General features: G+C 51.5%; 1 protein-coding gene across 3 annotated transcripts; it reads left to right on the top strand.

Moving 5' to 3' along the window:
* Positions 1 to 7,791: 7,791 nt before the first annotated feature.
* Notum (notum, palmitoleoyl-protein carboxylesterase) lies at positions 7,792 to 15,133 on the top strand. Of its 3 annotated transcripts, XM_031353916.1 has the most exons (12): positions 7,792 to 8,106; positions 8,860 to 9,233; positions 10,355 to 10,407; positions 10,492 to 10,587; positions 10,855 to 10,915; positions 11,299 to 11,357; positions 11,653 to 11,755; positions 12,475 to 12,666; positions 12,798 to 12,898; positions 13,339 to 13,486; positions 14,126 to 14,173; positions 14,411 to 15,133. In XM_031353916.1, exons 2-12 carry the CDS (start codon positions 8,887 to 8,889, stop codon positions 14,715 to 14,717), a joined length of 1,515 nt encoding a protein of 504 aa, XP_031209776.1. In that variant the 5' UTR covers positions 7,792 to 8,106; positions 8,860 to 8,886; the 3' UTR covers positions 14,718 to 15,133. The 3 variants fall into 3 exon arrangements, with proteins under 3 accessions (XP_031209776.1, XP_031209778.1, XP_031209777.1); XM_031353917.1 differs by lacking the exon at positions 7,792 to 8,106 and having other exon boundaries at positions 8,827 to 9,233; XM_031353918.1 differs by lacking the exons at positions 10,855 to 10,915; positions 11,299 to 11,357.
* Positions 15,134 to 16,409: the final 1,276 nt, after the last annotated feature.

The raw sequence follows: 16,409 nt of genomic DNA, 5'->3' as shown, positions 1-16,409 counted from the left end.
TTTTTTGGTTTTTCAAGACAGGGTTTCTCTGTATAGCTCTGGCTGTTCTGGAACTCACTCTATAGACCAGGCTGGCCTCGAACTCAGAAATCACCTGCCTCTGTCTCCCAAGTGCTAGAATTAAAGACGTGTGCCACTAGCTTGGTTATTTTATTTTATTTTTATCCTTTTATTTTAATTATTATTAATTTATTTATTTGTTTGTTTGTTTGGTTCTTCAAGACAGGGTTTCTCTGTATAGTCCTGGCTATCCTGGAACTCACTCTGTAGAAATCTGCCTGCCTCTGCCTCCCAAGTGCTGGGATTAAAGATGTGTGCTACCACTGCCCAGCACAAAGAACATCTTTTAGTCAGATTAGTACACTCATTAAGAGTGCTTACTTAGTCTGGCTGTGGTGGCACACGCCTTTAATCCCACCACTTGGGAGGCAGAGGCAGGTGGGTGTGAGTTTGAGGCTAGCCTGGTCTACAGAGTGAGTTCCAGGACAGCCAAGGCTATACAGAGAAACCCTGTCTGAAAAAAAACAAACAAAAACAACAACAAATTTCAAAACAAAAACAAAAACAAAAGAAAGCAAAGCTCAGTTGGCACAATGAGCCATGCAAGCTCAGCATCTGGATTCAAAGTCCAGAGCCCACTGTGGGATCAGGGAACAGGCTTAGTTGTTTGGGTGCTTATTCAGCATGTATAATATCCTAGTTTCAAATTCTTGCACCACAATGATACATGCCTATTATCCCAGCACTCAGGAGATGGAGGTAGGAAGATCAGAAGTTCAAGATCACCCTCCATTGCATAGCAAATTGAGGCCAGCTTAAAATACAAAAGACTCTGTCTCAGGGTGCTAGAGAGATGGCTCAATGGTTAAGAGCACTGACTGCTCTTCCAGAAGTCCTGAGTTCAATTCCCAGCAACCACATGGTGGCTCACAATCACCTGTAATGGGAGCTGATGCCCTCTTCTGGTGTGTCTGAAGATAGCTACAGTGTACTCATATACATAAAATTAATTAATTTTTAAAAATGACCCTGTCTCAGAGAAAGAGAGTAAGAGATTAAACATGCCTTTGTAGTTATTCTGTCCTTAGACTATATCTCACTAGAGAAGGAAAAATACAGAATATTATGTTCTAAAATTTGATACAGGAAGTGGTGTGTACCTATAGTCTCCACTAGAGACTTAGACAGAAAAATTGCTTGAGCCTGGGAACTAAAGGCCACTCTCAACAACATAGTGAGAATAAATAAATATAAGTGCATAAGTAAATATTAGTGATATATGATGGTTCTCCAAAGAAACAAACTCTTGGGAAGCCAAGACAGAAGGTCACTACAAGTATGAAGCGGCCATGGGCTTCTGGTGACCTTTAGGCCAGTTAGGAATACAGAGGGAAACCTTGTCTTTTTTGTTGTTGTTTTAAAGATTTAGTTTTTAGATTTATGAGTACACTGTTACTGACTTCAGACACACCAGAAGAGGGCATCAGATCCCATTACAGATGGTTGTGAGTCATCGTATGGTTGCTGGGAATTGAACTCAGGACCTCTGAAATAGCTGTCAGTGCTCTTAACCACTGAGCCATCTCTCTAGCCTGAAAGCTTGTCTTAAACCAAACAAAAGCAAACACCTAACAGGTGTGGACATTGGATTTGGAGGGAACTGATCATAGGATCTGCTGTTGTCTGTAAGGGGGAGAGATAGGAGAGCTCTCAGTGTATTTATCTATACTGTGACTGTTAGCAAGGACTCAGGCTGATGCTGATGCTGATGCTGCTAGTCATGAAATCCAAAGGCTTAGAACCAGGTGTTCTACCACAGCAAAGAGCAGAAGCTGGACATCCCAGGTCAAGAAAGAAAGAAAAAGCTGGGCTTTGTGGTGCATACCTTTGACCCCAGGACTCGATCATGGAGACATCATGTCACTTCTTCATTAAATATGCCCAATGGCCAGATGGTGGTCATGCATGTCTTCAATCCCAGCACTCAGGAGGCAGAAAAAGGCAGATCTCTGAGTTTGAAGACAGTATGGTCTACAGAATGAGGTCCAAGACAGCCAGGAACTCTCATACAAAGAGACCCAGTCTCGAAAAACACACACACACACACACACACACACACACACACACACACACACACAGTCTTAAGTTTCTAAGGGTCAGGCTACAAGAATAGTCAACCCACTGCTTAGGGACCTGTTCAGCTTCAGTGTCTCCTATGAGAGAAGAAGAGGCCTTCTCCAAGCTGCTGAGAGAAGGAAGCGCCTGAGAGCTGGACCCACTCCTCAGCCCTATCTGCCTCTGCTTTAACTGCTTCTGAGAGTGAATCTAGCATCCTTTTTGAGGACACCTTCCTTCTGCTGCCAGCCCATCTCCCTCCTCCTTCCTCCTGCCAGCAGCTAGACAGCTGTTCCAAGGATCTGCTTTGAATTAAAGTGGTATGGCCCTTTAAAAGAAGCATCCGCCGCCTCCAGCGCTGAAAGGTTCCCAGTGGCAAGATCTAAGAGTTTGTTTCTGTCTCCCCAGAGGCCACATGCAAGCCTGCCAGAGGATCACAGGGTTGGAAAGAGGGAGCTGGAGGTCACATGACAGCCGGCCTCATTGGCCTGTAGAGTCTATTGCTTCAGGCACCTGGGGGACAGCAACTGGACAGCAGAGGGTTTGATACCAGCCTGCAGCTCTTAGGACATTCCTAGCAGTTTTGTCCATCCAGGATCAAGGATATATACTAGATATCTCAGGGTGCTCCAGAGGCACCCCAAGAAGTTCCACAGATAAGCAGCGACCCCTCTCCAGGCCTACACCCTTCCCTCAGCTTGGGAGTGTGTCCACCCTAGTGAGCCTCCAGTTAGCCCAGGTCACTGTAAGCCAGCATTCAGAGGGTCCTCCAACTGGTCTGTCTGCTGGGGAAGGAAACGGGGTAGGGCAGGCCTTAACTGCAGAAGTCCTGGTAGGAACAAGTACTGCAGAAACATCAGTAAGAAACGTTAGTGCTCTACACTGCTGGCTGTGGGTCACCTCATACTGGTTCACCGTTGAGGGGCTGTAGGGCCTCAGTCTCAGATTCTCCTGCTTTCAGTGAAGGAACTCTGACTCCTAGGATCTGCAACACAACTCTTCTTGCCAATGGACCACAAAGCTACTCAAAGCTGCCTACAAATGGCCACCTGTTTTCCAAGAGCCAGAGCTGAAAGTCTCAGAGAGATCAGTTCCCAACAACAAGCCAACGATGAGCTTGTCGTCCATGGTGAGTTGCTTTCATCCAGCCAAGAAGAAATAAGCTAATGAATATGGGTACTGATATGAAGGCTTTGGGAAAACTAAAAAGAGGTTTAGTTTCAGGGTCTTCCTGGCTTTAAGCCCCAGCTCAAAGAGATAGAGGTGGGATCATAGCTATCTTCAGAGCTTCCCCTCAGGGCAGGCTACAGGACAAGAGGCTATCCTGCCCAGATTTCTTGCTCACTTGGGCCTCAGAGGCCAGCAGCTGGATTGCAGAACCACCCAGATGTGAGGCCTGGTGGCTGAGACCAGTATATAACAGCTGGGCCCCAGACAGCAGAAGGTAGCAGCTGGAACATGGAGCTGGGTAAGAGTGCAGGCTGGGGGCTGGGAATGGATATAGGGAGGAGGCCAGTCCCACATCCTGGCAAGGGAACTGGGTCCGGAGCGGCTGTTGGACATGCTAGTCCCTGCTGGCCCAGTCCGCTAACCAGGTCACTCATCTCTTGGATCCCACAGAAGGTCTCAGAGAGGACTCCTGTGCTACCATACACCTCTGCCACACACTCCTACTTCACAGCACTGGAGATCAGCTTAACACAGACCTTAGCTCTTTGTTGAAATGTTTCTTTTCCCAGGAAGGGCTCTGCCTGCCTAGGTAAGGGCTGTAACTCCTGGTACTTCACTCTATGTTTATCTGTCCTTCTCCCCAGAACCCAGAACAAAACCCTGAACTCCTATCCTGTTCTTGAGGTATTGTTCTGAAAATGCACAGTGCCCTGCTCCAGGCCCTCTTGCTACTGGGCACACACTAGATCTGGGCTAGGCAGATGCACCCACCACCAGCTCTAATGGGAGCCAGGCAAGAACAACAGGCAGAGCCAAGCAGGGCACAACACAATAAGGCAGAGAAGCAGCCAAGAGTGGGGAAGCGCACAGCCCTCGCCTAGTAACGAACATGTTGAACATCCACAAGGGTAACTCTGAGAGGCCACCCCAGCAAGGTGACTTGTAACATTTTCCCAAGTCTAACTCACCCTCCCAGTCTACAACCTCCCTGTACATAGGACTTCAGAACACCCTAGTCCCTGGGGTACCACCAATACCCACCATGACAGCTGTTGTCTATCACATGTTCATTGAGACTGCATTCAGCCCCCGGCATCCTGTCTCACTTGGTGTGCACAGTGATGCAGGTACTTTATAGAAAAGGACCTTGGAGCTCAGAGACCCTCATAGGCCAGCAGTGGTAGAGCCAGGATTCCAATACAGAAAGGAGCTCCCGCCCTACTTCTATCCCCTCTGTTTGATTGTGAAGAAGACCAGCCTGTGCTAGTCCAGGCAACCTGTTCACCTGGCATCAGGCTTGGTCCATGAACTCTTGTCCTGAGCCAAGCTGCTGTCAAACTTGGTAGTTTGTGTTTGTTTTGAAGCAAAGTATTTTATAGCATATATCAAGGGCTGGCCTTGAACCCCTCATCTTTTCATTTACCTCCCAAGTAACAGTGTGCATAAGAATCCAAGTTTTGTACTTTTTTAAAAAGTAAAATTCAAGTAGCAGGGTCCAACCCTCTGAAATGTTACAACTCCACAACATTTAGCAGACCTACAGTGTGTGCAACCATCCCCACAGTCGACTTACAATGTGTGCAACCATTCCCACAGTTTCAGAATGTCTTCATCACCCCTAAAGACACAAGCACACCTGTCAACAGGCGACACTCCTTAACTCCCTGACCTTCCAGGTCTCCTGGCAGGCTATGGCGAGGCTTTGTCCATGTGGATTCACCCTTCCTGGGTATCTCATGTCTATGGAACCACACAGCTTGAGTCCTTTGTATCTGGGTTGTCTCACTCAGCATAGTATTTTTAAGACTGTAGCATAGGTCAGAATTTTCTTTTTATGGCTGAACCACTTCCCACTGTAGAAAGAAACCACACTGTAGGCTTTGGGCGGGCGTCTACCTTTTAGCCATTGTGAATTGCGAGGCTCCAAACACTTCCGTGCCAGCTTTTGTTTGAACACCTGCTTCCAATTCAAGATCCATACCCAAGAGTGGAGGTGCTGGGTCAGATGGTGATGTCCTGTTGGACTTAGGGAAGAGCCACTCAACCACCATTCGGTACCACCCACCCTCAGCAGCGCACAGAGATCCGGCTTCTTCTTTCCCTCACCAGGCTTGTTATTTTGCATGTTTTTGCTCATATCCACTCAAGTTGGTAAGAAGCAGTACCTGACCTGGTGCTGGTGAGCCATCCAGAAGATGGTGAGGCTTACAATGGCCTCTGGTGCTGGTATCAATGAACTGAAAGCAGAAATGCCTAGGGTCTCCCTTAAAGAACCTGAATTCTGGAAAGACTTCCCCACACTTGGGATACTGAAAACTCTGGTGCAGAGGACACACGCACAGTTGGCCTTGGTGGAACATAAAATCAGCCTGTTTAAGATAGGAGAAGGACAGGGGTTTATACAGGGTCAGCAGTATACACTTATAAGGAAAGAGGGAAGACTGGGAGTGAGGGCAGGGATGTTATGAGAAGTTTTGGTTGGAGCTTCCTTTTCTGATACTAGAGTTATATAAACCAAACACAAACTCATTACGGTTTCATCTGCAGGCTAAATCATGATACAGCAAAGGCCAGAGAATAGAATATGTATGTCCTTGGCTTGTTCTGGAATTTCTTTGGCAATCATAACCACCACCCTGCTGAGCACTTTCATGCTTGGGCTCCTGTAATCCCACAACAACCCTCCAACAGAGGTACGGTCACTGCCTCACTTTAAAGAATAGGAAACAGAGGCACAAAGAGAGGTCACAGGCCTTGCCCAAAATCTCCCCACCAGGAAATGGCTCAGGGCCAGGGATTGGCAGCATAGCCCTGTGCAGCATGCCACCCAGCTGGAAGTTAGCATTTCTCTACTGAGAGTTGGAATAACAGGCTCATAGAGTAGGGTTCTTCCAGTGTAGGTCCTTGCTCAATGCTTCTATTCCAGTAGCCTTGGCTACTGAGGATAAAGGCCTTAAGAGGACATCTCAGAATGATGGAGCTGCAGCTGCCCTTGGCTAGTCCCATGCACAGACTTTAAGCTGGCCCAACAACAAGAGAGATAGCAAATGTGGATTTCTTTTTCTTTTTTTTTTCTTAACTTTTTAAAAGTCATTATTTGGTGGCTGGCGAGCTGGCTCAGCAATTAAGAGCACTGACTGCTCTTCCAGAGGTCCTGAGTTCAAATCCCAGCAACCACATGGTGGCTCACAACCATCTGTAATGAGATCTGATGTCCTCTTCTGGTGTGTCTGAAGACAGCTACAGTGTACTCACATACATAAAATAAATCTTTAAAATAAATAAATAAATCTTTTTTAAAAAGTTATTATTTGTATGTGTATGGGTATTTTGCCTGCACATATGTATCTGGACACTAAGTATGTGCCTGCCTGGTGCCCAAGGAGGCCAGATAGAGGCTTTGTACTCCCTGGAAATAGTTACAGACAGTTTGAGCCACCATGTGGGTTCTGGGAATTGAACCTGGGTTCTCTGTGAGAGCAGTCAGTGCCCTTACCCGTTGAGCCATCTCTCCACCCCAAAGGTGATCTTCAGAATGAGCAGAGCCTAGTGCATCTCTCAGCTTCTCTGAACTCAGTTCCCATCTGGAAACCGAACACACATCAGGTGCCAGTGAGCAGACTCCTGTATGCTTTTCCTTGAGTGGACCTAGCACATCTGACCTGCAGGCAGCCTCGTTTCCGGTTCTGTAGTTTTACCCTCCTCTTTGGCTTCTCACTGAATCTTAGTAGAGCTGGCCTGCTGTACATATATTGGGAACTTGCTTCCTGTAGCTCATCTCTCAGTCTGAAGAACAGCAACGCGTTGGTTCTTCGGCACAGGTGGCATCCTTCCTGACTCCTCCCTAGGACTCCTCCCTAGGAGCTGCAGCAGGTACCCACTAGATGAAGCAGGCGCCTCCTGTCATGAATTAGAATGTGGGCTGCAGAAGCTCTGCCCAAGGTTTAGACCCTTGTCCTGAGGCAGGTGTGTTTCCTGTCTCTAGAAAAACACTACCAGACTGCAAGCGGAAGGTAAAGAAAAAGCAAGCAACCGGTTTGGAGTGCACTTAGGGTGGGTATGCTTGGTTTTGTGCAGCAAGTTTGACTATGACTATTACCATCACGAGTCCTGCTCCCGCGACTTTTAACTATTCATTTATTTAACTTTAGAAGTTCACTGTGTGGCCACGGCTGGCCTAAAACTTGCAGTAATCTCCTTGTCTGTGACTTCTGCGAATGCCAAAGTTGGCTCCCAGTTTTGATTTCTGACAGTAATTTCATTCTCGCTGGTCACCTGAGCCTTGGGATGTGTAGAGGAGGTGGTTACATTAGGTGAGGTGACTGAGCACATGGAAGGAGGTCTCCGAGCCGGCAAGTTCTCCGATCCATAGCTCTCTTCTCCTCCAGTGGCGTCTGGGGCAGGGAGAGGTTCTTAGTGGTCTTCTTCACGGGCTGCAGCAGCAAGGGACTTTACACCAAAGCCTACCAACCTTGTTAAGTAGCAGTATCTCCTCTGACCTACACGTCTCCTAACAACTGCGGGCTCCGGCACCAGATAGGGAGACTCTCCGGCGGGTTGAAATCACACGCCCGATCCTTCCGGCAGGTCGACCCCGAAAGCCCGGCCTTGGGCCCCACCTGTCCGCTCCTCGCAGAGCAGCCCCCTGCGCCGCTACTACCGGCCCCTCGGCGCGGAGCCCTGTGTCCGCCGCCGCTTTGATCCCGGGGGCCCCGCTGGATAAAAGTCTCGGGCGGCTCTACGCCAGCGCCAGAGAGGGAGCGCAGCGCAGTTGGGCGCACCAGCGGGATAGCGCAGCTCCAGTAACTATCAGGACCTACGGTGAGTACAGGACTCCGGGCGGTTCGAAGTGTGCGGAGGGGACCCGAGCGCGAGTCTCCCACGAACGCACCGGACTCGGGCGTGGGAGGGAAGGCCCCAGCGGCACCAGGTGAACGTTCGCATCCAGCTCCCTGACCCGTCGGGCCGGGCAGCTGCGCAAGCCGCAAGGCGCCCCCGATGCGGAAAGGCCTCTTCCTCCCGGCCCCCGGGGCGCTCCGAGGGCGGGGGTAGCGGCGCCGAGCTGGCCGCGGAGAATGGAGTTGCCCCGGGCCAGCCCGGCCGCGCTGCCCCCCACGGAGCCAGGCCGGGAGCGCCTCCGGCGGCCGCAACGGGTTAGTCCAGGCCCCTCCGTCAGGCTTGTGGTTTGGGAAGAAAAGGCTAAGCCTCGGCCAAGAAAAGAGTGAGCGCAGCCCCCTCCCCCCTGCCGCGCCCGGGCGGCGGCGGCACTTCTAACGCGCGGGCACCCGGGCTGCCGCGGCCCCCGCAAACTACGCCCAGCTCGGCCCCCGCCGCTCATTGGCGCGGGCTGGAGCCAGCGCACCAGTCTGCCTTGCCCTCGGCCGGCTGCGCGCGGAGCCCGAGCTGCGGAGGCCGGTGGCGCCCGACTCCAGAGCCTCGACGCCGAGAGCCCACCCAGTCGCCCGGGGCAGGGACAAGGCGCGGGAGCCTCGGCCGAGGAGCAGCAGTGTCTCGCGCGCCCCCTGGCCCGGCGCCCCGAGCTGCCGACGCCTCACGGCCGTCCGCTCTCCGCAGGTGGCCGCAGGCCGGAGTGACGTTGCCATGGGAGGAGAGGTGCGCGTGCTGCTACTGCTGGGCCTGCTGCACTGGGTCGGGGGCAGCGAGGGCAGGAAGACCTGGAGGCGCCGTGGCCAGCAGCCACCCCAGCCGCCGCCCCCGCCGCCGCCGCCCCTGCAGCGGGCTGAGGTGGCGCCGGGCGCCGGGCAGCCGGTGGAGAGCTTCCCGCTGGACTTCACGGCAGTGGAGGGCAACATGGACAGCTTTATGGCGCAAGTCAAGAGCCTGGCACAGTCCTTGTATCCCTGCTCTGCGCAGCAGCTCAATGAGGACCTGCGCCTTCACCTCCTGCTGAACACGTCGGTGACCTGCAATGACGGCAGCCCCGCCGGGTAAGACCGGCGCTGGGCAGGACCCCGGGAGGCCGTCAACCTGGCTTGGCTGGCCCCACCGGTGCTCCGCGCCTGGCTCGCCGTGGTCACTTCATTGGAGGCGCTCGCATCCTCTGCCTCCCCGCGCGCGCACAAATGCGGAGACTGCACTGGACCCTTCCTATTTTCAATGGCTGATCTGGTCCGTAGAGGAAAGGGTTCCACTCGGGCGTCTAGTGCTGCTAGCCCTGGGGAAAGCCTGGCTTGCAGCGTCCCAAAGCGGGGGAGGGGGCAGCTCTTGAATCTCTGGTAGGAGGCCAACTTGAGTGCTGACCTCTTGGCCACGGGCACCCGCCTTTGAAAGTTCAGGTCCTCGGACAGAAAAAGAGACTGCAGTCCCAGAGTGGCCATATCACCAGTAGAAAGAGGCAACACTTTACAGAAGGTTTCTGTCTCAGGGTTTCTGTCCCTGTGCATAGCAGATTGGCTCAAGACAGTCAGGAATCCGAGCGCGGGAGCAAGGAAGGGGCACAAGAGGGACCAAAAGCTCCAGGTGCAGCATTCATACATGCACTCATCTTTGAAGTAGATAGTGGACGGACACAGGTGAAGCTGGGAGGTCAGAAGGGTCTCTGGATGCCCACGCGCTCAGTTGATCCATGTTAGTCTGGGCCTTGATAGGAAGGTTGTAATACGGCCTCGGCGGCTCCTGCATCTCCTCGCTGCGTTCCTTACTACTTATCGTTTTCTGGGCCTCTAGCCCTGGCAAATTTCTCATTATTCAAGTGCCACTGCGTGCTCGAGAGTGTACCTCTTCGACAGTCTTCGTCGCCAGGGTTAACGCGGGTCTCATGAGGGGCGGGCTGTGGGAATTTTCCACGGACCTCACGACCCTCCATCCATCCACCCGCTGTCGCCACCTCTGGGGAATCAGTGGGGTTTCACCAGCTTGTGCCTTCAGTTTGCGATTGGCTGCGGGCGCCCCCGCGCGGCTGTGGCGAGCTCCAGGCAACAGGTGGAATGACCCTTTCGGCACCAAAGTGGGAAAGGGCTGAGATTTTCGGTTTTGGGGGTGAGGATTGAGAAAGAAGGTGGCTCAGGTATCGCCACCTGACAACATGCTCTGTGTGCCTTCCCTGCAGCTACTATTTGAAGGAGTCCAAGGGCAGTCGGCGGTGGTTACTCTTTCTGGAAGGTAGGTTCCAGGGGCTGAGGTGGGGGGGAGGGGCAGGAGGGGTCTTCTGGACTGTAGACCAGAGCCTGATGCCTCTGTCTGCAGGCGGCTGGTATTGCTTCAACCGGGAGAACTGTGACTCCAGATACACCACCATGCGGCGCCTCATGAGCTCCAAAGACTGGCCACACACACGCACAGGTCAGCAGCACAAGACCGATTCGGTCTGGTGGAAGTGACGGAATAGTCAGGCTCTCCAAGAAAGGTCTTCTAGGAAGGACCCATTTACCCCTGGAACCCCATCCTAGACCCCGAGTCCCTGAAACCGTGGAGAGCTCCTCCTCACCTTTTGGTGTGATGATTAAGTCCGTCCACCCTCCCGACATTCCCTATCCACCCTTGCACTTCAGGCCAGGGCCATCAAGAAGGAAGTCCCCATACCTTCATGTCCCTTTCCTGTTTCCCCAGGTACTGGTATTCTATCCTCGCAGCCAGAGGAGAACCCTCACTGGTGGAATGCCAATATGGTGTAAGAGAGCATGGGTTTCCCTTGATGGGGGTTCCTTCCTGGGAGACTTCTTCCTATGGCGTACTTTGAGCGTGGGGATTCATTCTTGGGGGCTGGCCTTTGTAGGGATCATGTTTGGGGTGGTCTTCCTGGGGGTGACCTCCTTCTTGGAGGATCCTTCTTCCTAAGGGCCCTGTTTTAGGAGGCATCCTTTCTAGCATTCCTTCTTGTGAGAATGATTCTTCTAAGGGGTCTTTTTTTCCGGGGGGGGGTCTATTCTAAGGAGGACCTTCCCGGGGAGATCCTTCTTGGGGGTATTATCCTGGACAGCATTTTCTCAGGGTCTTTCATGGTAGATTTGGGCAACAGAGGGCCATGGTGGGCTCACCTGATCCCTGTTACAGCTTCATCCCTTACTGCTCCAGTGACGTTTGGAGTGGGGCTTCACCCAAGTCTGAGAAGAGTGAGTCCCCGGCTTCCCAGCCCATTAAGACAGGGCAGGGTGGTGAGACTTGTGGGGAAATATAGACTTTCTCAATCTGTTTGTAGCATGCCTTAAGGTTCCTGCTTGTCGGTGGCTCACCTGGCCCCTGAGGGACCCCCTAGCAGGGCCTCCTGCCCTTGATCCTCCCCTCCCCCAGTCTACCCCATCCCCTATCCCATCCCTTGAAAGAGCCTGGGCCCATCCTCCTGCCTCCTGGAGTAGGAGATCTTGCCCTGAGTCTAACTTCACCTAAAGCCACCCTTTCTTCCTACAGATGACTATGCCTTCATGGGCTCCCTCATCATCCAGGAGGTGGTACGGGAGCTCCTGGGCAAAGGGCTGAGCGGGGCAAAGGTGCTGCTGTTGGCTGGGAGCAGGTAAACACAACAGGCCCAAGGGAGGAGCACTTTGTATGGAGGGAGCAAGGGGCTATAATGGCAGATCTGGAACATGGGTGGAATGGAGTGTGTGTGGGAGAACCTGGGAGGTAACTGCCTGCAGACCTGGAATCTATCCTCACAGAGCCCTGCTGGCTCCAGCCTCCACAGGAAGATCAGCCTCATTTGGGGCACCTTAGAGGTCTGGCCTCAGTGTTCTGTAGCTGGGAACTGTTTACAGAATGCTTCTGGACCCTCAGGATTGTTGGGCTGCAGTCGCCTAGATAATGGGTTAGTGGTCAGGTGTGTTCTGATGTCCCTTCTTTAGGGTGCAGTGTCGGGGAAGGGTGGGGTGACACCAACTGGTCAGAAACTGTGTTTGTGCTTAGACTGGATGAGGGAGCCCGATACACTGGAGTTTATCTTCTTCTTCAGATAAGGAAACTGATACAGGAGAAAAGAGGGAAAGGAGAGTCAGCTCTATGTTCTGCCAGACTTAGCTGTGGGCCAGTGCTTAGAAATCTACCAGTCCTCTGCCTCCAGACCATGAGGGAGAGAGGCCCCTGTGTCTTGCCCATGGACAAGCAACATGGCTACAGTCAGAATGCCTTGTTCAGAGACAGTGCTTCCTCAGGACTAGGGCTGGGGCTAAAGCAGCTCTGGGTAGACTGCAAGCACCCCTCTCCAATCACTTGGCCTCATGTCTGGCCTTCCCTCAGCGCCGGGGGCACCGGGGTGCTGTTGAATGTAGACCGCGTGGCTGAGCTGCTGGAGGAGATGGGTTACCCATCTATCCAGGTGCGGGGCCTGGCTGACTCAGGCTGGTTCCTGGACAACAAGCAGTACCGGCGATCAGACTGCATCGATACCATCAACTGTGCACCTACAGAGGCCATCCGCCGTGGCATCAGGTGCCCTGGGATGGGGAGCCCAGCCCCCATGCCAAAACCCTATCTAGTGCAAAGGCCTGGGTGTGGGTGATGTAGCCTCTTAAGGGGTGGAGTACCCCAGGATCACAGCCTAACCTATGATTGTGCTGCAGGTACTGGAGTGGAATGGTCCCAGAGCGCTGCCAGCGCCAGTTCAAGGAAGGGGAGGAATGGAATTGCTTCTTTGGCTACAAAGTCTATCCAACTCTGCGCTGTGAGTGGCCAGTTTGGATGAGGCATTTGGGAAGTGGTGGGGATATCCTGAATTGTACGACAGTCCTGAAATTAAAGAGGTTGGACCATTGATCTTATACTGTTCCACAGAAGTGGTCATGCCTACAGCAGGGTCAACAGTCATTCCTACTTACCTGGGACTGCCCTGCTTTTAGCATCCAAACTGTTGGTCCCCAGCAAACTAGCATCATTTGCAGTGGCATCAGAGACAAATCCATATCCTTCCTTTCTATATTTTGGGGCTACCAAACAATTCCCTCAGCCCCTCTGTCCAAAGAATAGTGGGAAGGTTCTTCTTTAGAAAAAAGAAAGGCATGGGATCATCGGCTACTGGGAGTGTAGCTAGTCTTCGAGCCTGCTAGGAGCAGGGTAGGATGTAAAATCCAGAGGCTCACAAGCTGTGCCTCCTCCTCCTCCCAGGTCCAGTGTTTGTGGTACAGTGGCTATTTGATGAGGCTCAGCTGACCGTGGACAATGTGCATCTCACTGGACAGCCAGTTCAGGAGGGCCAGTGGCTATACATCCAGAATCTGGGCAGAGAACTACGCAGTACACTGAAGGATGTACAGTGAGTGTGTGTGCAGGGGACCTGGGCTAGGGGACCTGGGCTGGGCGGTTCATGATGTAAAGATATGGGTTTTGAGGCCAGGTATGGTGGCACATGGGAGAGAAAGGCAGGTGGATTTCTATGAGTTCAAGGCCAGCCTAGTCACATAGTAAGATCCTGGCTAGATAAATAAATAAAATAGAGGTCTCAGACTGCAGTCATAAATTCTCAGGCATCATGTTTGCCTAGAACATACAAAGCCATGGGTTTACTACCCAGCAGCACATACACCCAGCATGGTGATGCCTGCCTGTGATCTCAGCATCTGAGAGACAGAAGGAAGAAGAAAAGAAATTTTATCTTGGCTACATAGCCAGTTTGAGGTAGCCTAAACTATATGAGACCCAGGCTAAAAAGAAAAAAGAAAGAGAAAAGAATATGGCAGACAATTCATGTGCTTAGATAGCCTCCTGCTACTGCCTAGCTGGATGAGGTGTACATGAATCAGGTTTGGGAAGCCCAAAGGGCAACGGTCAGCATGGAGCACGTGGATACTGCAGCCATGGCCAAGGCAGGTGAGACACAGCGAAAGGAAGGCTACGTACGTGTCTGAGGAGCTTGTGCCGTGGGTAGGACTCAGGTTGATTGTCTCCCTACCAGGGCCAGCTTTGCCCCCGCCTGCCTGTCACATGAGATCATCATACGGAGGTCAGTATCTCCCACAGGTTCTAGGTAGCTTACATCTGTAGTATTAATTCCATATGCCTTTAAGCCCTTCCCAAACCAGTAGATGCCTTTCCATGAGGCCCTTCTGTAGGATCTGTATAAAGTGTTTCTTTCTGGGCTCTCCAAAGCTACTACACCAGCTGTGTGGCTGGACTGAAATGTAGCCCCAGACAATGACAGCTATGGCTTTGACGACCCACACCTGGGTTCTTTCTACAGCTATTGGACGGATGTCCAGGTGAAGGGGACCTCACTGCCCCGGGCACTGCACTGCTGGGACCGGAGCTTCCATGACAACCATAAGGCCAGCAAAACCCCCATGAAGGGCTGCCCTTTCCACCTGGTAGACAGCTGCCCCTGGCCCCACTGCAACCCCTCATGCCCTGCCATCCGGGACCAGTTCACAGGGCAAGAAATGAATGTGGCACAGTTCCTTATGCACATGGGCTTTGATGTGCAGACGGTGGCACAACAGCAGGGGATGGAGCCCAGCAAGCTGCTAGGGATGCTGAGTAGTGGAAACTAGAGGGCTGCCTGCAGAGGAGGTAGTACTGAGGGGCTGATCCGCTCCACTCGCTGTCCCAGGACCCACCTGGGTGTGGATGCCTGACTGCCTATACTCTCCCACTACCTGGCTAGAGGAGTGGTCTGCCCTGAAATCCAGGGACCCTTCACACCCCATATCTGTTTCCCTAGCCCCCAGCCCAGCTTGGGGAGGGAGCCAGAAGCAAAGAAAGCACTGGATCCCTGAGCCTTTCAGCTCAGACAGTCCCTCCCAGGCCCCAACTGATCATGTTCTTTTGTATTATTTTATAAAGTGACTTTTTTATTACTTTAATTTTTAAAAAAAATGGAAATTAAGAAATATATGATGGATGATATTGTTTTGTAACATATTTTTTCTTAATAATTAAAAAAAACAAAAAAACAGAAGCTCACCCACCCTGAGCCTTGTTTATTTGAAGAGCCAGTCTACTCATTTTGCATGTGTTCCTAGGACAGCATGAGACCAGAAGAGGGACCAGAGGGACTCTAACCTCTGATGCCTTCTTGGATGTTCAGTAACCCGTACTTCACATGTTAGCCCCCTTCCAACAGAGGCCCATTCATTCATTCATTCATTCATTCATTTAGCAAATACCTAGTTCCCATGGTTTATGATTACAACTCATCTTGATTTTCTTTCTTCTTCTTTCTTCTCTTCTTCTTTTTTTTTTAAAGATTTATTTATTATTATTTGTAAGTATACTATAGCTGTCTTCAGACATACTAGAAGAGGGCGTCAGATCTCATTTACGGATGGCTGTGAGCCACCATGTGGTTGCTGGGATTTGAACTCAGGACCTTCTGAAGAGCAGTCAGTGCTCTTACCCGCTGAGCCATCTCTCCAGCCCCTATTTTTTTTTTTTTTTTTTTGGTTTTTCGAAACAGGGTTTCTCTGTGTAGTCCTGGCTGTCCTGAAACTCACTTTGTAGACCAGGCTGGCCTTGAACTCAGAAATCCACCTGCCTCTGCCTCCCAAGAGCTGGGATTAAAGATTTGTGCCACCACCGTCCTGCTCTTTTTTCTTTCTTGAGACAGAGTTTCTCTGTTATGTAGCTCTGTATGTCTTGGAATTCACAGAGACCAGCCTGCCTTTGCCTCCCAAATGCTGGGATGAAAGGCTTATATCACCACACCAAGAAGATTTATCTTTTTAGAATTATTTTATGTGTATGAGTGTTTTGCCTGTGTGTATGTATGTGCACAATGTGCATGCCTGGTGTTCACAGAGGTCAAAAGAGGGCACCAGGTATCCTGGAACTGGTGGGTACTGGGAAGATGGCTTAATTGGTAAAATGCTCAGCATACAGACATGAGGACCAGTTGGGTATGGTGGTAAACTCCTTTAATCCCAACACCTGGGAGGCAGAAGCAGGTGCAGTTTTGAGTTCCAGGACAGCCAGGACTACACAGAGAAATCTTGTCTTGAAAAACAAAAACAAACAAACAAAAAACAAACATGATGACCAGAGTTTGTTCCCTAGCACTCGTATAAGAAGTTGGACATGCCTGGGCAGTGGTGGCACATGCCTTTGATCCCAGCATTTGGGAGGCAGAGGCAGGCAAATTTCTGAGTTCAAGACCATCCTGGTCTACAGCATGAGTTCCAGGACAGCCAGGGCTACACAGAGAAACTCGGCCTCGAAAAACCAAAAAAAAAAAAAAAAAAAAAAAA

Source organism: Mastomys coucha, unplaced genomic scaffold, assembly GCF_008632895.1.
Source record: "Mastomys coucha isolate ucsf_1 unplaced genomic scaffold, UCSF_Mcou_1 pScaffold5, whole genome shotgun sequence".
NCBI classification, from domain to species: domain Eukaryota; kingdom Metazoa; phylum Chordata; class Mammalia; order Rodentia; family Muridae; genus Mastomys; species Mastomys coucha.
This window is presented reverse-complemented; position numbering and strand designations above follow the sequence as displayed.